At 34.1% G+C, this 25684-nt stretch overlaps 2 protein-coding genes across 3 annotated transcripts in view; both read left to right on the top strand.

The window, feature by feature from the left end:
- LOC129799337 (eIF-2-alpha kinase GCN2-like) overlaps window positions 1-14759 on the top strand; it is a 19978-nt gene extending 5219 nt beyond the window's left edge. The window contains exons 3-9 of the mRNA XM_055843144.1: window positions 2679-4168; window positions 4232-4648; window positions 8736-8853; window positions 8927-9294; window positions 9383-9792; window positions 13559-14302; window positions 14394-14759. Coding sequence (XP_055699119.1) covers window positions 2679-4168; window positions 4232-4648; window positions 8736-8853; window positions 8927-9294; window positions 9383-9792; window positions 13559-14302; window positions 14394-14526 — 3680 coding nt within the window. The 3' untranslated portion in view covers window positions 14527-14759. The remainder of the gene's footprint in view (window positions 1-2678; window positions 4169-4231; window positions 4649-8735; window positions 8854-8926; window positions 9295-9382; window positions 9793-13558; window positions 14303-14393) is intronic.
- Window positions 14760-18593: 3834 nt separating this feature from the next.
- Window positions 18594-25684, top strand: part of LOC129797991 (neuropeptide SIFamide receptor-like) — a 116722-nt gene continuing 109631 nt past the window's right edge. For both annotated transcript variants that reach the window (XM_055840919.1, XM_055840920.1), the window contains exon 1: window positions 18594-20932. In XM_055840919.1, coding sequence (XP_055696894.1) covers window positions 20786-20932 — 147 coding nt within the window. In that variant the 5' untranslated portion in view covers window positions 18594-20785. The remainder of the gene's footprint in view (window positions 20933-25684) is intronic.

Genomic DNA, 25684 nt, shown 5'->3' with positions numbered 1-25684 from the left:
AAGAAAGGTTCAGTGTCTCCGTCTATTTCCTGCTACATTCTGTCGAACCGAAATTCTTCTGAAGGTTTCAGTATTTTTAGAAAAATTCTCGCTTTGCTAGACTCATTGCAAGTGTGTTTCCTAAAATTGTTTCCACTTATTTAAAAACGATTAACCGTTCTTAAAACGTTTTAGAGTCATTTTCGCATTACCAACAACGTTTTAAGATAAGTTTCTTTTTTTTTACAATCGTTTACACATGCCTTGTTTTTGAGGTTATGTCACAAATAACCACAAATTCTGTAATACAACCTCTTTACCAAATTATGAGAATCCTGTCTATTGTATTTTGCTATCAATTGTTCACATTGACGATAAGTGCAATGTATTTTAAAATAAAAAATCTGAAGAATAAGAGAATTAAAAGAATATATCGTCTAGGTTAAGTCAATTTTTGTCTACGTAATTATGGAACATAACCTCTCTTTCTCTAATTAAGGAATTTTCACTGCTGTATTTAAGTTTAAATCGGGGGTTTAATAACAGACACTTTTTCTTCCCAATTTTTGTAAATTGAACATAGAAATCCATCTTCTACAAATTTATTAATTTATTAATAATTATTCAGTTATTAATAACTCAAAGTTATTAATAACAATTGCCCATTATGCTAAAAAGTATTTTAAAAAAAAATCATCAAACCTGAACGTATTTACTAACAACTAACTTGGAATATCATATCCTCTTAATATCTTGACTATTTGCATTTTTTTCACAAATTTCATTTTGGAATTTGAGGTTAAGTTTGCTCTAACCTCAACTTGACAATTTTGTTTAATTTTTAGTTTAATTGTTGATCTGTAATCTGTGATTTTAATGATTTTCCTGCATTTAAAATTTATCATTTAGAAATCTTGCGTGATTTCAATCGAAATCTCGAAGAAATTCTTCAGATTCGTAACTTATAAAATTAGGTTAAGAAAAGTTTTTTTCATTCTTCTAATTATATGTACTAAATTTTAAAAGGTGACATACTTTTGTTCTTAATGGCAGCAGTAAACTAAAATTACATTTAGGTCGAAAAGCTTTTTTAGACAAATCCGACAAATGATTATGATTATTTTTTGAGGTTAGACTTAACATAACCCAATATAGGAAAACTACTCTAACCTCAAAGACTCAAAGACAATACAGTAGACTCTCGCTCAATCGGCTCTTTTTCAATCGGGCGAAAAATTTTGTTGACAATTTTCACGTTTAATTATGAAGCTAATTTGCTCAAATTCGCTGTAGTTCTTCCTATTTTATCGTGATTCTTTATAATTGAGCGCTTTTTGTGGAATTTACAAAGGCTTTAACGCCCAAATCAATCGATAAACCGGATGACATTTTGCCCCAAATGCCCAATTGAGAGAGTGTCTACTGTAAATAAGAATATGACTCTGATCATAGTTATTAAACTAGCAACTTTCATGGCACCTCTATGTTTTCGCAAATAGACCAACTTTGGGGTTATGGTAGGGTAAAATGGGGTAATTTGAAACCATTTTTAATTTAAAATTATGAGATTTTCCCACTGTTTTAGCTATGCAAGATAAAGAAACCGCGAAGGAAAGCTGTTCCTTTTCTTCTTACTCATCTTTTTCTTTTATTTCGTGCTCTTTTTTGTGAATTGTAAATGGTTTCAAATTAGGGGAGACCGGGCCAGAATTAGCCAGGGATAGAATAACACAGTGGGATTTTTAGTTTGCCTTGGAAGGAATATTGAGGAAATCACTATTTAGTCGAAGAAGGAACTACCTTCCCTCCTATTCATTAAAATATTTTAACCTACCCCGGTCTCCTCTACTCAATTTTACCCGACACCTAAATATTTTAAATATCACAATGAATAGATAAATTGGCAAGAAAGCCCTTCTTTTACTTGTTTGATATTTTTTCTTTTAATTTATTGCCCTAAATTTGACCTCCAACCATGAGAAATTTTAGGCCACGCCTTCTTCTAAAATTGTAACAAATTCATACTTTTTAATCACTGTCAGAGGAACACCAGAATACTTCAGAATGAACAGCAATTACAATTTAACTAAAAACATGTTTCTGGAAAAATAGGCCACGCCCCTCTTGGGAAAAAGCTTCATAGCAAATTTAATTATTTTTATGTCTTTTCGAAGGATCGTTGGTCTTAGGGAATTTTTCCTTCCTGGTAAACTTTAGGTTATATCCCAATTTTTGTATTTTTCTTAAATGTTTTGTGTATAAGGCGTGGTCTATTTATTCAGGGGCGGGGATTGTCGAGAGCTCCCTTCTATTTTTTCGTGGGCGTGGCCTAGAGTTGTCTTAATTTATTGTAGTTTTTTTCCTTTGGTGTCAGTGAATTTTTCCTTCCTGGTAAACTGCAGTTACATATATTCCAATTTTTGTATTTTTTTTTTGATTCTTTGTATAAGACGTGGTCTATTTATTCATGGGCGGGGCTTTTCTAGCGCTTCCTTCTATTTAAATGTTTAGTCACGGAAAGCGTTGCAGTGAGTCTTCAATTTCAAAAATGACCCAACGCCGTTTTCGGGGGCGTGGCTTAGAGTTGTCTTAATCCTTTAAGGACGATTGGGTCACCAGTGACCCAAAAATGAAAATTTTTCTACAGCCATTTAAAGGGTTATAATTTCAAATTTTTTCCTTGTCTTTTGCGGGGAAAGACATCGAGAGGCAAGTGGCAAATCTCTCTCAGTTGCGCCATAAAAATCTCATCAGCTACGAATGTGTTTTGTGCATGAAGAAGAAGGAGGGAGTTCTGGTGTATCTCGTGCAGGACTTTGTCCTTGGCACTAGCATCTGCACAATTTCCGGAACTCTTGGCTGGTGTGCCGAGGGTGCTAGTATGGTGGCTAAGGGTGTTCTGGATGCTATGATTTTCCTGCACAATAATTCCGTCTTCCACAATCATCTTCTGGACACGACAGTCTTCATGGATAATACTGGGACGATCCGGGTGACGGATTTTGCTCTGGTGCCGTATTTGCAGGATTTGATTGGATGCTCCAGTGTCACGAAGAGTGATTTACCGGCAATGGGGGCGCTCCTGGAGGCTCTTCTGCCCACGCACACTTCCAATATGAGAGATTACATTGAGAGATGCAAGTCAGACAGGACTCTGAGTGCTGTGGAACTTCTGACGCATCCTTTTCTGCAGCCGGTGCTTTTTAGTGAGGCTGCAGCGGTGGAATCCACAGCTGCAGCTGTTATTCCGGCCAGGGAGCGACATGAGTTGCATTCGACGATTTCCACAGTTCAATCGAGGCTTCAGAATGAATTTGAATTTCTGCAGTTTCTGGGCAAAGGAGCCTATGGAGATGTCCTGAAAGTGAGAAATATTCTTGACAATCGACAGTATGCCATCAAGAGGATTCCACTGACAGCCAGGAATAAGCAGTTGTACAAGAAGATCCGGAGGGAAGTGGAACTTCTGTCGAGATTGAATCACGAAAATGTGGTTAGGTATTACAATAGTTGGATAGAAACGGGATTGCCGAGTGATGATTTTGGGCAGGATAAACTGGCTGGAGGTGATTTCTCCATTAGCATTCCCGAGAGTAAGAAACAGGCACAGATTGAGTCCTCTTCGGAGTCCTCCTCAAGTGACTCCAGTGATTGGATAAATTATATTCCAAATACAGCTGGAGATCTCAGTGATGGCATTGAATTTGTCAATTCGGCCGGGGAATGTGTAGAAGTGTCGGACTTTGAGGATGAAAGTGTGTCGAAGAATCGGACAGAATCTCGGAAATCGCCTCATTTTGAGAATCAATTCATGTACATTCAGATGGAATTCTGTGAGAAAAGTACTCTCCGGACGGCAATTGATGGAGGATTGTGCGGGGATTCTGATCGGCTCTGGAGGCTCTTTCGGGAAATTGCTGAGGGTTTGAGTCACATTCATCAACAGGGAATGATCCATAGGGATCTAAAACCTGTCAATATCTTTCTGGATTCGAGGGATCAGGTGAAAATTGGGGATTTCGGATTGGCTACCACGAGTTTCCTGGCACTGCAGAGTCAGGAGCAAAATGCCTCCAGTACACTGACGCATTCGGATATGGGTGATACTCTGACTGGACGCGTCGGAACGGCTCTCTATGTGGCTCCGGAACTCATGGGGAATGCCTCAAAGTCCACATACAATCTCAAGGTAAGTTCATCCCGGCTTATCCTGAATTCCATGGAACAGAACTCCAGGTTTCCTTCTGTCCAGGTTGATCTCTACTCACTGGGAATCATCCTATTCGAAATGAGTATCCCACCTTTTGACACGGCCATGGAACGGGTGAAAACCATTGCATCCTTGAGATCTCCATCGATAACATTTCCTGATTTTATGATCAAGGACAAGAAGTATTCGCAGCATGTTCAGGTGATTCATTGGCTCCTGAATCATGATCCGTCCAAGAGGCCATCGTCTGAGGAATTGCTGACGTCGGATCTCGTGCCACCGGCTCGTCTTGAGGCCACAGAACTGCAGGAGATGCTACGCAATGTCCTGGCCAATCCACAGAGTCGCACGTACAAGCATTTGGTCTCGAGATGTCTGTCTCAGCAAAGTGATACAGTGCTAGAGCTCACCTACCACCTTGGCTTAGTTCCTATCTCCACGACTCTGGAGTACGTTAAGGTGAGTCTATTTCCTCCTTTCAATAAATACATTTTTTTCAAGCGATGAACTGAAAAAAAACCGGTTTTAGCATATTTTTGCTGAATTATCAGCAAAAATATGCTAACCGGTTAGCAATTCTCGAAGAAAAAGTGCTAACCAACCCAGCGAGTACCAAATGCTAAGCCTTTTCAAATCAGCTGGAAAAATATATATTTTCAGCTGAGTTCTCTGCTAACCTTGAAGCAGGGGCCTCTCGACATTTCATTTTTCCATGCATTTTTGAATAGAGGCACTGAAGACTGTTGGCAAGTTTTTTGCTAAAGAGAATTGACTTATCAGTCTGATATATTTCGAAATCGTGCATTAAAAGCTATCTAAAAATACATATTTCATAATGCTCGCCAAAATAATACAAGAACTACGAGGAAATTTGTTTAAGTCGCGGTGTAATAGCTGCAAAATTTTTACAAGGAAAAGTGAAAAATATCTTCATTAGGCTTGATGGGTCCCTGCTTGAAGTGACACTAGCGATTGCAGCGGCGATTAGTCAAAGTAATTCATTTTCCCCAATCGAGTGAGAGACTTTAATGAACTTGGTTTTTGTCTTTGTTGAGGTTGCCGGGATTGATTAGAAGCTAAATGTAAACCCTTTCCATTATCACAATTTCATGATTCTTACAATAACCACATTTGACATTAAAAAATAAAGCAAAAAAATTAAAATTTGCAAAAATTAAAAAAAAATAATATTTATATCTTGAATAATATGTATTCTTCAACCTTTTCCGACCAATTGCCAAGAATTCTTGTCCGCTTATTTCAGAAAATTAATAATCAAAGAAATTTTTGGGAATTTTCAGGATATTTTAATATTTCATGAATTCTAAAATCGGGAAATATTGAAAAAAAGCTTCGGAAACTCATTTAAATACTAAAAGACTAAGAACATATGAAATTAAGGATCTGTATAATTTTCATTTAATGGTACAGTCGACACAAAATGATTTCCAACTAATTGGCATATTTTCCTGACTTTAAACGTATTTAAAATCTCTCTTGTTACCACGTGTCATTTTAATTTAAAAAAATAAATCATCAAATTGAATAAATTTTTCATTTAAAAAAGAAAAACAATAATTGTTAATTTGCTATTTTACCGCGATAATAAAAGTAATTTTTTGCGCAAAAATGAGCTTCAGAAAATTTATAATCCAAAAATGTTTTATTAAACTAATACAGCATTGGTCTAATAAAAAGTTTTCTAATAGAATTTCTTGTAGTATTTTTAAAACCATCATTGAACTTACTAAGTAGGGGAGCCACATCTTTTAAAACGAGTTTTTAATGCTTCTGCAACTTTATTTACCATAAATAAGTTAAATATGTTGAAAAATCCAGTTTCGCGATCAATTACAATAGTTGTGATCGAATGTGAGCGTAATACATCGATGGCTGTTTCAGGAAAAATGTCAATATTTATTGCAAAAATTGAGGAAAATATGATTTTTTCTAAAGAAAAAAACATATTTTTCATAAGTAATGAATAATTTTATAACCCCCGACTGAATATTTCCTTAGAATAAATTTTTTTTCTCAAGAAAACAATGACGCAATTCACTAAAAAATGCAGAATTTTTGGTCAGGAGTATGTTTAATACTCCTATTTGACCATTCTCTATTATAATATCCCCCAAGTTAATAAATAATTTCAGGGGAAATTCCAAATTCATTTTGAGAGAAAAAGAAAAAAATGAAAGAGAAAATCTGCTAAATGGTTTTCAGCGCCAACTACCGGCAGTATTTAGTTCTGCCATCATCCGCTGCGGACGCAAAACAGTGCCATTTTCATGTATTTGCTTAGCACTTTTTGTTCGAAGGCTGCTGACTGGCCAGCAGACCGATTCAGCAAAAAAAAATTCTGAAAATGCTATTTTTCTGCTAACTGTGCTCGCTGGGTTCCCACTCCTCAAATTTGAACAATATTTTCAAAACCGTAACGGAATTTATGTGAAATACACTTTCCCTAAATTAAGAAAAATAACTAGAGAATATTATCAATGTGAAATAAATGGAATTTGTTGCGGAAGTAAATATAATAACGATAATATTGAGGAAGCACCAGAGAAAAATTGTTCTTATTCAAACTTCATGCAAAACTTCTTCATATAACCTCAAATGTTGCACTTTGAATTCAACCGTCGTTCAAATTTGAGGAGTTCAAATTTGAGGAACTCGACTGTATATGGAAATGGCACTGCCTCACGAGTGTCGTTCTGAATTGAGATCGGTTAGCAATTGGTGCTCGCTGGGTATCTAGTCAAGAGGTTACTTTAAAATTTGAGGTTATGAACGACCTAACCTCAGAAAACGAAATCTCATAATATTAAATTTCCGAATTCAATTCGGCACTTTAAATATCTAGAATTTATTTTGAGGTTAAAAGGGACAGATAATTGAGGTTATGTTATATTGAAATTGGTTTTTCGACTGTGGAGCCTCTGGTGTTGGTCACACGAAGTTCAAATGTTCTAAAAAGTTGTATAATTTTGTGAGATCTTTCGTTTGAGCCCTCACTCATCAAAATCGGTCAAATAGAACCGGAGATATGATTTTTTGAATTTCTTGAACTTTGACCCCACATATCTCCGGTTCTATTATAACCACAGCGCACTTACGCACCATTTTGGAAACGTCCTAGACTGGACTACAACATACTAAAATTTGATTGACTTGCACAATGCCGTTTTTGAGAAAAGTGACTTTGAATTTCGATGAATTTTGACACTATCGCAGCGCCACCTGTGGTGACTTTTTGAACTTCCATCTGAAAGTGCTCATTGAGACGAAACCAAAAAGCCAAAATTTAGCTCAAAATGTTAATTAGAACCGGAGATAGAGGCCGGTCAATATTCGAACTTTGACCCCTTATAGTTCGCGTCAGAAGTTATGGATCGGCTTAAGTGTTTTTTTGTTTGATATGTATGATCAGCGGCTACAACATACTAAAATTTCAGCCCGATGTATAAAGGAATTTATGAGTTATTTAACTTAGAAAATTGAAAAATCTTCTTTTTAAAAATAGCGCCCCTAGCGGTGGTTTTATGAACTTGCGTTGTTAGAAGGGGAAGTGGCATTTCACGAGAGCTTTCCAAAAAGCCCTCATTTTTTAAATTCTGACAATTAGAACTGGAGTTATGGTCATTTTAAGAAATTTTTTTTGGACCCTTATAGCTCGGGTCAGAGGGGTCGGGGGACCTTAAGTTTGGTATTGATGGAAAGCTCTAAGGCCCAGCTATAACATACTAAAATTTGAGCCCGCTCGATGCCATAGGGGCGGAGCTATTGAGAAAACAATAAAAGGGGGGTCTTCAAAATGGCGGAAGAAGGGGTGGGGGGTGGGGGGTCAATGCACCATGTTGCAATTTTCACCCGATATATAACCTTTGCCGAAAACCGCAAGTCGATATCTTTTTTAGTTTAGGAGCTATTAAGCTCCAAAGAGCGGCCGGCCGGCCGGCCGGCCGGGAACGTAAAATAGCCACATATATATTCGTGATCAGGAAGTGGCGAAACACATTTTGGCCAAGTTTGAGGTCGATCGGACGACATGAAATTTTGTTAGGATTATAGTAGGTGAGATTGTTAAGAATCTCACCTAATATGAAAGGTCTTGAGAAATACTTACCTTTTTTGAATATAGAAACTTTATATGATCATCACTAGAGGCGCTAAAATCGATTAAAATTTCAATATTGGTTATTTAATTTCGATTTCAAATTTTGGATTTGGATAAAATTGTATTATGAAGAAAATTCGAATTGGATATTTCGGCTTTAGTTTTTTCAATGAAATTTGATGAAAGCAATAATCACATTCCTTTTTCTCTCAAAGGCTTAGATATCTATCCCATTCTTTCTCAATCGAAATTCAGTTTGAACTAAATTGAATTTGGCGTGATGTTCAAAAGAAGAAGAAGAAGAAGAATGCGATAGAGTAGGATAGACATATGCAAAACCTTTGAGAATGAAAGAGATGTGAATTTCGATTGCTGAAATTTAAATTCTGTTTTAGCTCTTAAGAACAATTCCTGTCTTTTGATTTTTAGGGAAAAATTGTAAATGTATTTAGAAGACATGGAGGTATTGAGGTGATAACACCTCTCCTGACACCCCTTGGAAAAGGACATCCTCACACAAATTCCGTCAAATTGATGACACATTCCGGTGAGTTCTTAAAAAAAAAAAAGAAATCCCAGGTGAAGAATATCCTCCTGAATAATTTATTTTAAAAATTCAGGGAGTGTTGTGTATCTTCCGTATGATTTTCGGCGGCCTTTTGCGAGTCATGTGGCTGTTAATGGGATAACATCAATCAGACGTTACTCAATAGGTCGAGTGTATCGGGAGAAGAAGGTGTTCAATTTCCATCCGAAGCAACTCTATGAGTGTGCTTTTGACATTATATCGCAAAATACGGGAAATTTTCTGCTAGATGCCGAAATAATATCCGTGGCTTATGAAATATCAATGGAATTGACGATTCTCAGGGAGAAGAATCTCTCTTTCCGGCTCAATCATACGAGTCTCCTTCGAGCCATTTTAATTCACTGCAATGTACCCAAGGATAAGCATTACACCCTTTTTGCGGCCATTCAGGATTTTATGGTGAGGATTTCCTCTTCTTTTTTACCCCGGCTGAGAAATTGCGCAACAATTTCTTCTAAAAAGGAGGCTTTTTTTTTGCTTTCTGCAGGATTCCAAAATTGCAAAATTCCAACTCACTTCGAGCATTAATTCCATTTTTGCGAGCACAAAGCACAACACCAACACATTGATTGATTTGTTGGTCACGGAATCACCTCTCGGTGGTCCTCGGGGCAGCATCAATGGCAGTGCCCTGCGGTCCCTGGTCAAGGGACGTGGAGAAGCAGCAGCACTGGCCAAAGGTGCCATCCGGGAGCTCGAATCAGTTGTGCAACTTGTCCAGGGAATGGGTGTCACTTGTCCCATGATCCTCCAGCCGGGATTGTCCATTGGCTTCGACAGGGCTCGCTCAGGAGGGATTGTGTGGCAGATGGTGGCTGATCTCAAGAAATCCCGAAAGAGAGGGCCAGATGTTCTGGCTGTTGGAGGGCGTTACGATGATCTTCTGGCGGATTTTCAGTAAGTCGAATTTTGAAATTTATTTTTAATTCCCATTTTTTTTCTTGAAACTTACAATTTTAACAACTTTCACAATTTTTTGCAAAGTTTTGGAATATTTCAGAAAAAGTCTGATAGGGTAAGTGTGCCAAATTCCGGCCAGCTTGCAATTTCGGCCACCTTTTTTTTCCTCTAATTTCCATGAATTTTTAGTTTTAACATACTCAAAAGATTATAAAATGCAAAAGAATAACAAGAAACGTAGCTTCGATAAACGAGATGACGTGAAAAAGACATTGAAAGAATTCCCGAAAAGCAAGGAACTATGAGAATGAAGGTGGCCGAAATAGGGCACCAAAGCTTTGTCTATATTTTTATTCATTTTAAAATGTATTAAGAATGATTTTAGACAAAATAAAGACGATAAACTGTCGACGAGGTTTCGAGTAACACTCCTTAACTGTGTTATCACACTTGCACATTAAAATTTTAATATGATTCACATTAATTGTCGCTGGTGAGAGTCCAAATGTGTAATTTGTGTATTTGAATCATTTTATATTCAAAATTTGATCTATTTGTAGATAAAAAGGTAGACTTGGCCCGCAAAATTTGATATAAATTCATTTATGGCATTAATGTGACAAATTAATGCGATTTTCACATTAATTTTTTAATGTGAAAAATATTTATGCTTTAGGTAAATTTAAAATTATTTTTGCAGGCTAAGTCCACTTCTTTATCAATAAATAGAAAAACCCCAAATATTAATTGACTCAAAGACACAAATAACATATTTGGACGCTCACAAGCGACAATTAATGTGAATCACATTAAAATTTTAATGTGCAAGTGTGATAACGCCGTAAGAAGAAGGAATAAAAAAAATCAATTTTTGTTAAAAATATTACATTTCAAACTTGAGACTTTGGCGCTTGCATGCAACTATGCCGAAATTTGGCATACTTACGCTAACTCAAGGCTTTGTAATTCTAAACGAAATTTTGATATTTGAAATTCAAACCTTAAATCTACAATTTCAAATTTTTACCTAGGATATCAATTGACTTTGCAGGACTTTTCAATCAATGAATGTTATGGTTCCGGAACACCTTTTAGATCAGGAAAATTTTATGAAATCACACATTCCTTTCTTTCTCACATGCTTTGCATATGTCTATCTCATTCTTTTGCACTCAAAATTCGATTAAGCTAATTTGAATTTGTTGTGATGTTTAAAAGAAGAAGAAGAGTACGAAAGAATGAGATAGACATATACAAAGCGTGTGGGAGAGACAGGGATTCGAATTTCGACTTTATGAAATTATCCTGATATAAAAGATGTGCCGGAGCCATTATGGCTCCGACACACCTTTTAAATCAGTAAAATTTCATTAAAATCAAAATTCACATCTCTTTCTTTCTTAAGAGTTTTGCATATGTCTATCTTATTCCCTCGAACTTCAAATTCTTTTGAGCTAAATTGGATTTGTTGTGACGTTTAAAAGAAGAAGAAGAGTACGAAAGAATGAGATAGACATATATAAAGCGTGTGAGAAAGACAAGGATTCGAATTTCGACTTCATGAAATTTTCCTGATCTAAAAGGTGTGCCGGAGCCATTAATATTTCAATTTAAAATATAGATTTTATAGCTCCGGCGCACCTTTCTTACTCTTCTTCTTCTTTTGAACATCACAACAAATTCAATTTGGCTCAATCGAATTTAGAGTCCGAAAGAGTGAGATAAACATACGTATGCAAAATGTAGGAGGAAGAAAGGAATGTGAATTTTGATTTCATGAAATTTTCTTGATCCAAAAGATATGCCGGAGTCATTAGATTTGAATTTAAAATTACACGAAAATTCAATACAAAAATATTGATAAAACGAATTTTATTTAAACCAGGTGCAATAGGATAATTTTGATCAGAATCTAAATTAAAACTTTGAGATTTCTTTAGTGCTTCAGATGGGCAAAAAATAAAGAAGACTTTTTAGTATTTTTTACTTTTATCCATAAAGAGTGAGAAAATCTCGTTGGAAATGATAAAATAAATGAACAACAAAAATCAAATTTGTTCAGTGAAATTTTGAATATTGGTTAGTAAAAAAGTAAATATTTATGGCTCCGGCACACCTTTTAGATCAGGAAAATTTCATAAAGTCGAAATTCCAATCCTTTTCTTTCTCACATGCTTTGCATATTTCTATCTCATTCTCTCGCACTCTTCTTCTTCTCTTAAACATCACTCCAAATTCAATTTAGCTTAATCGAATTTGGTATGCGAAAGAATGAGATAGTCATATGCAAAACATGCGAGAAAGAAAGGGTTTCGAATTTCGACTTCATGAAATTTTCCTGATCTAAACGTGTGCCGAAGCCATTACAAATATGGGTTAAATTTACAAAATTTCCATCTAAAGAAATATGTAATGCCGATTAAAATCGCGAAGAGCCAAAATCCTTAAAGGGACGAAATTATACGCAGTTGAATCGTTTAACAACACACAGAAAATTTTCCTCTGCCTTCAAGATGTGCGGATGTAATTCTAGAAGCTACTTATATAGCTATGACGGCTATGACGATTTTAAGAATGCGAAATTTTGGCATTTGAGATTTCGGCTTTTCGGGATTTTATCTTATTCATGTTTTTGGCTGATTCTGGATTATGGTCCATTCGTGATTTTCAGTTTTCGGTATCTTGACTTTTCTGAATTTTGGCTACTCGGAATTTGGGCAATAGGGATCTTGTCTCATTCGGGATTCCGACCCATTCGGAATTTTGACTTTTCGGGATTTTTCCGGAATTTAGCCCATTCGGAATTTTGGCTTTCGGAATTTTGGCATTCGGGATTTTGGTTTTCCGGGATTTGGCCCATTCGGAATTTTGACTTTTGGAATTTTTGTCCATTCGGAATTTTGGAGTTCGTGATTTAGACTTTTCCAGATTTTGGCTATTCGAAAATTTTTCTTTCGAGATTTTGGCATTCGGGATTTGGCCCATTCGGAATTTTGACTTTCGGAATTTTTGTCCATTCGGAATTTTGGCGTTCGTGATTTAGATCTTTCAAGATTTCGGCTATTCAGAATTTTGGCGTTCGGAATTTTGGCTTTTCGGGATTTTATCTCATTCGGGATTTCGAGACACTCGGGTTTTTTTCTGATCGGTATTTAGCGTTTTGAGATTTTGAAACTCGTTGACTTCCGAAATTTGCGATACAAAACTAAACTAAAATACCAAAAAATTTTGTGTGGATGGGGCCAAAAAAGTTTGTCTCGTAATAAGCCAATCTCTAAAATCATCGTATTAAAAATAAATAAAAGGGCGTGACCTACAATTACTTTTGGTCGGAGTATACTCAGAAAGTACCGTGTCTTTTTATAAAATAATTTTTCTTCAAGAATAAGAGCAAATTTGATCTGAAAGGATATAAAAGTGTAACTTCTTTGTTTTTTCTCTGTGTGGAAAATTCAGTTCAATCTGAAATTGGGTTTTTGAGGAAGTGGCATAAGTGGGCGTGTCCTAATTGACTCTCTCAAGATTCATTTGCTGTTAGGGAATTTCTTGGACCGTGTTGTAGCTTTACCTTATTAGATAATGTAAAGTCACAAATCTTAGCTTTACTTTGTCATTTTTACAGAAGGGGGCGTGGCCTGAAATTACTTTTGGGCGGGACTTAAAAATTATCACGTTTTATCAATATTATCTTTAGAGAATAAGAAAACAAATTTAATTTAGAGGAAAATATTGAAGTGGAACTTCATTGATTTTTCCTGTGTAGAAAATCCGGATCAGCGTGCGGAATTGTCGTTCCGGACAAAAATATTTGCGGTGTAGGATTGTCCTTTGCAATGGACAAATTGGTTAATTGCTTGAATTCCAATCCGAGCAATGAATATAGGCCAATAGATGTTGTAATATCTGTGACGGGCTGTCGTCCACCGCTGCAGGATGTCACGCAGATCCTGCGATGCCTCTGGACGATGGATATCAAGAGTGGCGTTGTGGAGGCATGCAATCAGGAAGAGGCAGAGCAGGCGGCCAAGGAATTGGGAGCTGCTCATGTGATTGTTTTGGGGGAGGGTGGGACATTCCGTGTGAGTTCGTGGGACAATAGAATTTTCCGGGATCAGCAAGTGAGTCGACCAGAACTCATGGATTACCTGCAGAAGATACGGAATCCGCCAGAATCGGGTCTGAGTGAGAGTTTCAGTGCGTCTCAGATGAATACGAGTGGAGGGGGAAGTGTTGGGACTAAGGGTAATTCGGCATCATCATGCTTCACTAACATTGAAGTGTTTTTCATAACGATGGAAAAGGTGGCGAGTCATGCGAAGAAACGCATTGAGAATCAACTCCTGCAACTCATGGCCAGTACCCTCAAACTCTTTGCCAAGAAAGAGAGAATCCGGGTGTATGCCGTTGATCTGCCAATGAGTGCCTTAGGACTCTTTGTGGGAACACTGGATCCACGAGATTTTGCCACTCGTCCCACGGATGATGAAATACCCAAAATCATCGAAAGGTGAGTCTCTCATTTCTCTTACCTTTTCTCATACTTTTCCAGCGCTAATTTTGCATGATTTTTTTTTGTGGGGGCGAATTGGAAAAAAAAGGTTTCCACGTCTCAAAAAATATATCACGTCTCTCTATGACGAAATAATGGATGAACTTGCTGAACCACGGAGAACTTACTCCATCATTGGGATTTACAGCATACCAGACTTAGGCTATAGATTTATTGTTTGATTCGCAAAGATGGTGGTGACACTTTGAAAAAGTGCAAAGGGGTCGATGCGATTTATTGTTTACTCGAATAATTTTTTTCAGATCAAGAGATTATTGACTTTGTTGAAAAAAAATACTACTTAGGGGCACAAAAAAACCATGATTGGGAACATTTCGAATTGATTTTATTGCAGAAATGAAAATATTTTTTTAAAGATAAAGAAAGAGCATTAAAAAATAAAAATGGCATTACACGGATTTTTTTGTAGAAGATACTTCTCTGAAAAGAAAATTGCTTGCGATTTTAGTTATTCACTGAGAAAAAAAGAGGGTGCGATTAACTTTTTTTCCTCGTAATTTTAACACTTTTTAGGTGTAAAAATATATCAACATTTTTTAATGTTAATTTTACACCTTTATAAGTGTAAAATCAACATGAAAAAGGGTAACTTTAACCCATAATACACATAAAAAGGGTAATATTTACACCGATTTTGGATCAATACTGCAGGATAAAACTAACATTTTCGGAATGTTATTTTAACTTTTTCGGATTTCTCTCAGTGATTCGTGAAACGATAAATGAGCTAAAATGATGCTGATACACTCAGGAATATTTTTTTGATTTCTGCTGCATTTTAAAATACAATTTTGAATTTTTACTTTAAATTTGAATGTTATAAGCTTCGTACAAAACTTTTTTTTACGGGGAAAAGAAAAGTTCTTTCACTGGAATTGCAATGAAATGAACAGTATTTATAATAACGAAAAAAGGCCCTATTCAGCACTTTATAAAAGAAATTTAAAAATATTTTTATTGTGAAAATAAAAAAAGAACTATATTTTAAAGTCTTTCAAAATTACTAAAGTTTCTTTGAAATATTTTACGAATTAGTAAAAAGAAACCATAAATGATCACCTAAAAAAATGAAATCAAGTAATAAAATGCAAAAAATAAAAACAATTTTAAAAATGTTTTTATCAGAGAAAACGTAGAAATATTTCTTTCAGAAAGTCTCAAAATGAGATAATACGTAAAAAAAAGTCTCGATTCATGCTGCAGAGTAAAAACAATATTCGTTCAATTCGTAAATAGTTGCTTATTCAAAAAAAAAATTTTTATTTATGGAATTTTTTTCTTTTAAAAAACGATTCAGAATATTCAAAAAGAATTCTTTGCAGAAAATTTTGCATTAAATGCTTTGCAATTTTTCAGACTTAAAATTATAAAACTTAATTTTTTTTCTGAATTAAAAACAAATAATAATTCTGTCAGAAAGAACCATTTCCAAAACGATAAGAGTTACAAACATTTTATTTTATATTTATTAAACATTTTTTCAAAAATTACATTTTCAAAATAATTTTGGAATGATTTTTTTTTTTTGAAAATTGAATCGGCCTCTACACACTAGGAGAAATTTCTTTAAAAAATGTTTTTTTTTATAGAGAATTTCCTTTATCCGTGTAGGCAAAAATGTCAGATTTATTTAAAAAAGGTAATTTTTGATGAAAATTGCTTCTTGTGTAGACACCATAAGAGAATATCTAAAGAATTTTTACTGCTCGAACTCAAAGAGAGAGCAGTTATATTTTAATGAGAATTTATAAAATTCATTTGAGCAAAACCGTTTTTGAAAATTTTCACATTGAAAAATAAATCGAAATGAAATAAATTTGAGAAAAAATGAGTTTGTTTTACAAAAAAGAAAAGAAGCAAGAAAAAGTAGGGGAGACTGGGGCAAAAAGTCACAAAACGGATATTTTATTTTTTTTAGAAGCTACCCAAGCACCCCAGAAATTTCTAATTAGCGCAGTTTTATAGGAAATTTACCGCTGTACAACTTTGTGAAAGTAATTTTCCTCTATTTTGTCGAGCCAATTTTGTCGAGTATATCGAGCCAATTTCTATAAGGTAATTTTGTGACTATTCTCAAAAATGCTGGGGCAAATAGTACCAGACATTCGGTATAATCATATTTTGATTCGCTTCATTACAGGCTTCCGTAAATTTGAAAAAAATACCTAGAGGACATATTTTCATAGAAAATGTATTCCTCTACACCTTTGTAAAACACCGTTTTCTCAACGAGAAAAGGAGAAAACGAGAAAAGCGCTTCTCAAGCTATTTTAGAAAAAACACACACAAAAGACTGGAAATCGTTTGACCAATGCAAACAATAAGCAGCGAGACATGATAATGACGTTTCTTTTCGCCGTGAGACATCAGAAATTGCTTTGCTTTTTGTTACTTTTTGCTCTATACCTTTTGTTACTTTTTACCCCAAGTGACCATTTTTAATAAAAGGATTTCTGGAGAAAAGAACCTTTGTGAAATTCTAAAATAGATAGCGGATTCGTTTTCAAAAAATCCAAATTATTTAGAAAATATTCACCAGTGAATCAAATTTAATATAAGTAGGTAATAATTGTTATCTTCTGCAAGGAAAATATTTCCAAAATAGGGCTAAAAATTTCGATATTTTTTATTTTCTAAATTCCTGGTTCGAATTTTAGAAAACTTACGACATTGAAGAAGGTCTATCGAGGCTATCTATAGAAAAAAATTGAGCCGCTATCTTTTTTACCTTGGAAGATATTGAATTTTTCGATTTGTGACTTTTTGCCCCAGTCTCCCCTAATGACTTTAACTTAAAACTCTAAAAAAAAAGGTTGTAGCTGATACAAGCTCAATAATTTTAGAAAATTTTCAAAAGGAAGTGGAATTTAGAAATATTGAACTTTTCAGAAAGGTCAGTCTTAGAACAAATATCAATATAAAAATTAATATTTCAGTGTACTCGAGTTAGGAAATATTCAAAAGAATCATTATTTTCAATTTATCTTTGAGATTAACTAGAAATTCTTTTCGATTTTCTGTAAACATACATTTTGGAGCAATTTGATCAAAAATTTAGATCTGCAAAATATTTTGATCGGACCGGTTACGGTTTTGAATTTTTTCAAGCACCGACCAGTCAGAGAACGGGATAAGATTTATTTATTTTTTCAAAAGAAGAAAAAGAGTGCGAAAGAATGAGACAGTCATATGCAAAACGCGTAAGAAAGAAAGTGATTCGAATTTCGACTTCATAAAATTTTCTCGACCTAAAAGGTATGCCGGAGTCATTACCCCCAAATTTCAACTCACAATCGAATTTTTCACGTTATAAGGCGTTGAATGTGTTGAGTTGTAAGTACTCCGAAAGTCTCCTGTAAAATTATTTCAGCTACCACAAGCTCATTTGGGCTTCCTACTGTTTTTTTTTTTACCTTTTTCTCGCTTTTACTGTTTTTTTGATTTTTTTGTTTTATGGTTATCTCTATCAGTTTTGCTTTAAAATATTTTTAATTTTTGTCATATTTCAATTTTCATCAGAAAATTCTATTTAAATTTTTATATTTATGGCTCCGGCACACCTTTCAGATCAGGAAAATTTCATGAAGTCGAAATTTGCATCCCTTTCTTTCCCACATGTTTTGCATATGACTGTCTCATTCTTTCGCATACCAAGTTCGATTGAGATAAATTGAATTGGTGTGATGTTTGAAAGAATAAGAAGATTGCGGGAGAATGAGATAGATATATGCGAAGTATGTAAGAAAAAAGGGATGCAAATTTCGACTTCATGAAATTTTTTTAAAAGGTGTGCCGGAGCCATTAGGCCTTCGGCACACCTTCTATTCAATATAATTTCATGAAATCAAAATTCAGGACCTTTTCCTTCTCAAACATTTGTATAAGTCTATCCTAGTCCTTCGGTCTCAAAATTGGACTGAACTAAATTTAATTTGGTGTGATGTTTAAAAGAAGAAGAAGAAGAAGTGTACGAAAGAGTAGGATAGACATTATGCAAAGCTTTTAAGAAAGAAACGGATGTGAATTTTGGAAATTTTCCTCATCTAAAAGGTTTGCCCGTGCCATTATGGCACCGTCGCACCTTTTAAGTCGGTCAAATTTCATGAAATCAAAATTCATGTCCCTGTCTTTCTCAAAAGATTTGCATAATTCTATCCCGTTTTTTCGGTGTCAAAATTGGACTGAACTAAATTTAATTTGGTGCGATGAAGAATACGAAAGAGTAGGATTGACGTATGGAAAGCTTTTACGAAAGAAACGGATGTGAATTTTGACTTTATTTAATTTTCCTGACCTAAAAGCTGTGCCGGAGCCAATAATTTCAATTTATTTGAATTTCTTTAAATCGAAAAGGTCTCCGGGCGAGCCTGAAGATTAAAATACAGAATTTTGAAAATTTTCATAATTTAAAACTTATTTTAACCCATTCAGTCAATGTACCAGAAATACTTGAGATAGAATGTTCATATTTTGGGATTAGTTTCCTACAGATTAATAGATGAATTTTTTGAAAAGACAAAAATTTTTTCCATTATGGTGGCGCGGGGAGCCCCTGTCAAACACGCGTCTTAACAGTCACTGAATTTAAATTCTGTACATTAATTCATTGCAAACTCTATTGATTTAGATAGAGTAACTATCCAAGACAACAAATTGGCAACTGGCAACCAGAATTCAAATCAGGAAAGAGGATGAAGGCAAATTTTAACAAATTCGACGGGATGTCGAATTTTCCGTCTGCCATTTTGAGAAAAATTTTTGCATGACTTCACGCGAAGCGAGAAAAGAACAACAAAATGTATTCCCATCTCTGTCGGGCTATTTTTTCCAAGAAATTGAAGGACTAAAGTAACTAAAAATCCATTCCCGACATAAATTCGAAAATTAGTTTCCCTGGAATAAATCATCTAAAATAACTCAATTCGCGTATGATGTATAATACCATGGTAAGGAATGGGCTAAAGAGAAATTTTGAATTTTGAGTGTGAAATATATTGAAATTTCCTATTCAAAAATCTGATTTTTTTTGAATATTCCTAACTCGAGATTCAAGAAATGTTTGAAGGTTTTTTTTTGAATCAAAATATTTTTAACCTTCTTCTGAGTAAATTAAGAAATTTACAGTGTCCCGAACAATCCTGTTTTTCAATTTATTTAATGAAATAATTAAAATAAAGGAGAACAATTAAAAAAATGCGTCATAAATATTTGAAAAATTGTTCAAATTTAAAAGAATTTATTTAAAAAGTCGCCTTTTTGAAGAATGTATAATCTTAAATTTGCCTTTTAATTGCTTAAAAATTAGAACCTTTACTTAAAATTAATCAGAAATTACAAGGAAAGGAAGTATCTTTTCTTTGGTGTATAAACCCCTTGGGAAGAGATAATTGAATTGCACTAGGAAGCGATTTGTTGAATGGAGAAAGATTGATCAAGGAGAACAAATGAAATATATTTTTTAAATACAGCAAAGAGATTTACAAAGTTAAAAGAATTTTTACAGACTTTGAAGGGAATTCTCTGTCTGATGGAAAATTTAGAGAAAAAGACAGTAGAAATGTACAAAAAAGTGATAAAAAAAATGTTAAGAGTTAAGAGATGGAAGAATTAAAGGCATAAAAGCTCTTTAGAGAAAAAGGGGGTTGTTTTTTCAAATTTGTGAGAAGAATTCCATCTGCTGTGCAGTAGAAGCTTTCCGGGAAGGGAAGCTCTGCGCGCGCAATGAAAGCTCCACCATATGGAAGGTATTTGAACCCTCCGTGGGAGTTATGGACCATCCTCTTGGTATGTTTTTCGGTTAAATGCAGACTTTGGTGCCACAACACAGCTCAGTATCAAGTTCAGTATGGAGCGACAAGCACCTCAGCGGACGCTTCAGACTCCTCATGGAAGTGGTCACCACTAAAATTGCATTTCTACCTGATGGACAAATTTTATTTGTTGGTTCAAAAAAAAAGGGGTGACCAGAAAATTTTTCAACAAAAAGAGCAACATTTAAAGTGAAAATAAGGGAAGGGAAATAGTTTGATTATAAAGGAAAAAAATTGAAGAAAAACAAATCCAGCGCTTTTTTATCAACTAAAACTTTCATTTTAAACTTTAACTAAAAAAAAAATAAATCGAAAAGTGTGCTTTAGAGGAAGAGACTTCTTTTTAGTAAAAAAATAAATAAATAAAAAATAAAATTGAATGTTTCGTGTGAGTGTGAAAATTTGAAGAACAAAAAAAAACAGTTTTAAATAAAGTTTTAATAATAAAAATTGTTGGAAATTTCTCAGACTCTCAAATACAATAAATCAGTGACTTTTCATGCTGACTTTTTTCCAATAATTCTAGTGTGTAATAACTGTAAATTTACATACCTTAATCAAACAATTTTTACTTAGTAACATTAAAAGAAATAAATAATAAAATTGAAAAATGGAAATTGGAAGTGAGATGTTTTCCATGGCTCTGGCGCTTAAACTGCAGAAAGCCACTCCACCAACTCCCGATGTGGCTTCTCTGAGATTGGCCGAGCCCATGATCAGAGGATCCTACAATACGGACTGGGATACATCGTCAGATGTAAGTTTTATTTGCCATTTTCCAGTGTTTCCTGCACAATTTCCCGGACAGAGTTGATGCGGAAAAAGTGGAAATAATTTACAGATCATATTCATTTTCTAACTTCCTCTGGCTAAAATCTACTAACTAATTAATACTTCCCCTGCGCTAAAAAAAATCAAAAATACTACCTTCAAGGGGCTATTCATACAGAAAATTTTGTGTCAATTGCCTAAAAGTTTCAAGAATTGTTTTCCTGAAACTCGAGGGAATTCTGAGAAATTCAAGGATAAGAGAAAATTGCAAAACAGCTAAAAGTGTTTTAGGAAGCCTGAAGAACAACAAAAGTTTCGCGACATCCGAGAATTGGAGTATTTGTAGAAATCCAAGGAAGGATTCTTGAGAACAGAAAATTTCAAGAGCGTTCTACGTAACCCTAGAAATCCTGAAAAGGAATTATGAAGGTCCCACAACCGTAAAAAAAAGTATCGTGAAGCGCGGAAATTCCCAGAAAAGCAGGAAAAACATCCTAAATCCTTAAATTCAGAGAAAAACAAGAAAAGTTTCGTGAAATCCGAGCGAGGAACTATTAATGGAAACGGACAATTCCAAAACCATTTACGTAAACCCTTAAAGGAAAATTTGAAAGGTCTCATAATCGCAAGGAAATACCTCAAATGTTTAAATTCGAAAAAAACCTTGAAAAGTGTCGTGAAAATCGAGCAAGGAACTATTATTGGAAACGGACGATTCCAAAACCGTTTTGCGTAAGCCCTAGAAACCCTTAAAAGAAAATATGAAAGCACCAACAATCGCAAGGAAATACTCTAAATCTTTAAATTTGAAGAAAAGCAAAAAAAGCTTCGTGAACTCTAAGGAACGATTCCTGAAAACGGACGATTCCAAAACCGTTTAGAGAAAACCCTGGAAACCCTTAAAGGAAAATTTGAAAGGTCCCGCAATCGCAAGAAAATGCCCCAAATCTTTAAATTCGAAAAAAAAACCTTGAAAAGTGTCGTGAAAATCGAGCAAGGAACTAGAAACCGACAATGCCAAAACCGTTTAGAGTAAACCCTGGAAACCCTTAAATGAAAATTTGAAAGGACTCAAAAACCCCAAGAAAATACCCCAAATCTTTAAATTCGAAGAAAGTCTTCGTGAAATTCGAGGAAGGATTCCCGAAAACACACGATTCCAAAACCGTTTAGCGTAAACCCTGGAAACCCTTAAATGAAAATTTGAAAGGACCCACAATCGCAAGGAAATACCTCAAATCCTTAAATTTGGAAGAAAGCAAAAAAAGTTTCCTGAAATATGAGGAACGATTCCTGAAAACGGACAATTCCAAAACCGTTTACCGTAAACCCTGGAAACCCTTAATGGAAAATTTGAAAGGTCTCACAATCGCAAGGAAATACCCCAAATCTTTAAATTCGAAAAAAAAAACTTAAAAAGTGTCGTGAAAATCGAGCAAGAAATTATTATTGGAAACGAACAATGCCAAAACCGTTTTGCGTAAACCAAACCCTTGACGGAAATTTTGAAAGGACACACAATCGCAAGGAAATATCCCAAATCTGTAAATTCGAAGAAAATCAAGAAAAGCTTCGTGAAATTCGAGGAAGGATTCCCGAAAACGTACGATTCCAAAACCGTTTAGCGTAAACCCTGAGAACCCTTAAAGGAAAATTTGAAAGGACCCACAATCGCAAGAAAATACCCCAAATATTCAAATTTGAAGAAAAGCAAGAAAAATCCCGTAAACTCCGAGAATTCCGGGAAAAGAAAAAAGCATTCTTGAAAGCGGAACATCCTCAAGTTATTTTGTATAACCAAAGAACACTTTAAAGGAAAACTTTATGAGCTTAAGAATCGAAAAAAAAACGATTTCCAAGAAGGGGAAAATTTCTGGAAATCCAAACATTCGTAGAAACTAAAGCAGAATTCCGTGAATCTGGAAATCCTAAGAAAAGTTCCATAAAATCTTAAATTCTAACGAATATTTAAAAAAAAAAACCTTCGAGAAAACGTTTTAGAACCTCAAATTTAGAAATTTTTCGTGAAATGGGAGAATTTTAAAATGAAGGAATGTTCCGCGAATCTTGAGAATCCAAAGGAAAACGTCCCAAACCCTGAAATTAAGAGAAAAGTTTCTTTAAATGGGAGAATTCTGACGATATTCAGTCCATGGAACGTAGGGAAGAACGGGCAAGGAGGGCGGTAGCCACCCCATACACGATATCCAAAAAATAAAAAAAGACATAAAATTAAAAATAATTAAAGAATATAAGTTTTAGTTCCTTTAACGCATCTTCCCATTCAAATCATCAAAATCGGATTAAAATAGGATAATGATTGATGTTTAAGTAAAGTCTAAAGCCTTTTTAGTTTAAGAACATCTCAAGATTAAACGTAATTTCTTTCAAGAAAAGTCATTTAGGTCCATGAGAACGGTTTTGTACGATTATCTAAATCCGTTAATTTGTTAAGATTTGTATAAAAATGGGAGAAATCACAGAATTTCTTCCTGTAGCAGGTCTTAAGTGAATTTTTTTTTTCAAAAGCGTCATAGTAAAGGATTTTATTAATTTTTCAATGTACTAAAATTTTTAAAGATTGGTTTAAAATTGGATCTTTTGGGTTTTTACGAGAAAAACTTGTTCTTTGTGTTCCGTGATAATCTTTTTAAAAGATTGATAGGCTCGTGAGTAATAATTTAAAAAAAAAATTAAAAATCGCGAAGATCAAGAACAATCCTTGAAATATTTTGCGAAACCTGAAAACAATAAGAAACACTAGTCACGTAGATTTTGAATGACCTACCCCTTGATAAAACGAATGTAAATTTGCAGAAACTGTATAAATCGATACAAGTTGTATGAATATTCTAATTGAATAAAAAAACAGATCAATCAAAAAGGCAAAAGACAGGAATAAAAAGAAGTTTTTAAACTTGAAATTTCTATACGATTTTAATGTAAAAAAAAGTACCGTGCTTGATATCTGTAAAGAACGTTTAGGAATAAGATTTCAATACCAATTGAACCACATGAGAAATACAATTCTCTTGTTTAAAAACTTCACATATTTTCTAGTTTATTATTTATGAAGTTACTTAGGTTAGAATTAGAAACGGAATGCATTTTTAACCTTAAACATTTTTTTAGGTTAGAAATCATACAGTATCATATAGTAATCATATAGTATCTCTTGATGCAATTGAATTTAGTCCACAACATTATTCAATTCTATTATATTTGAATCACAAATGGTCAAATAATCGATCAAATACCGCGTCAAAAAATGTTAGAGGTATAATGCACATTTAGGTTATGTCGAACATAACCTCAAAGGCCCATTTCAACTTCAAATGGTAGGACCTTCAAAATTCTCTCGCAAAAATAGATCATTTTAAAACTTTATTCAGGAGAATTTAAACCAATTTAAACTTTTCAAAGCCTTTATTTAATATAAAAAATCTAACCTTATAAAATTACAATCTTTTGGTGAAAGTCGAGTATGGAACCCTAATGTTTCTTACTTTCCCTGAAGAAGAATTCGTCAAAATTAATTGTTTTTCATGAATTGATCTTATTTGAGAAACAAATTATTTTGTAATGTTAGGTTATGTTCTTACTAACCTAACATTACGCCTAAATGAAATAAAAACATATTTCCGCTAAAATAAATTATTCTAGGTGTAACAGATTTGACAATTAAACACTTAAATAAATTTATATTTTGACTTATCTGCTAATGCAAAGCATTCCCTAGTGTTTGTAAATTCAAAAAGGTTACGTCTTTCTGGTTAGAATTTTTATAATAAGAAAACAACTAGAAGTTTTGGAAAAAAGGATCTACTAGTTATTAAATATCATAATAAAATGTCTCATTCTTTTTCTTTGCTAAGAGACTTTACGGATTTTGTGGTTGTATTGAGTTTAACCTTAAAGAACAAACTAATACATTTTAGGCTAGAATTTTTCTGTGGATAAATTTCATAAATAAATTGGAAGGAATCCTAACTGATAGAATAGAAGTTAAGTTTATAGTGGTTTGTTTAAAATAACATAGCATACGTCTCGTGTTTTCCGCTCTAAATGGGTCTTACTCCATGTCCCTAATAGGTTAAGCTGAAAAAATTTTAGGTTATATTAGGCGCAACTTTGTAAATCTGGGAAATCATTTATACAGCAGAACTTCTTAATTTTCACATTACCTGCGAAAAAAAGTGATGCGAAAACTAAAATTTAAATTCTAATTTTGTCTAAATCCATTTTAAGGTTATGCTACGCATTTTTTTTAAATTCTTTAATAACTTTACTACTACAGTAGGCTCTCGCTCACTCTTTTTCAATCAACTGAAAAATTTTGTTTTCAATTTTCACGCTTAATTTTGAAGCAAATTTGCTCAAATTCGCTGTAGTTCCTCCTATTTTATTATGATTCTCTGTAATTGAGCGCTTTTTGTAGAATTTACAATGACTTTGACGTCCAAATCTTTCGAAAATTCGGATGACATTTTGCCCCAAATTCCCAATTGAAAGAGAGTCTACACAGAAAAAAATATTTTGTAAAAATGTTGGTAAATGTTCGTGAATTCGTATGGGGGAGTTACGAAATGCTCGTGAATCGTATAACCTACAAACAAGTTCGTAAAAGTTTGTACTTTTTCACAAACATTGTTCGTAACATGAACATTTGACGAACATTTTTTGTACTTTTACAATCATTTGTTCGTAAATGTTCGCAGACACACAAAAAATGTTCGTA

Source organism: Phlebotomus papatasi, chromosome 1 (assembly GCF_024763615.1).
Source record: "Phlebotomus papatasi isolate M1 chromosome 1, Ppap_2.1, whole genome shotgun sequence".
NCBI classification, from domain to species: domain Eukaryota; kingdom Metazoa; phylum Arthropoda; class Insecta; order Diptera; family Psychodidae; genus Phlebotomus; species Phlebotomus papatasi.
This window is presented reverse-complemented; position numbering and strand designations above follow the sequence as displayed.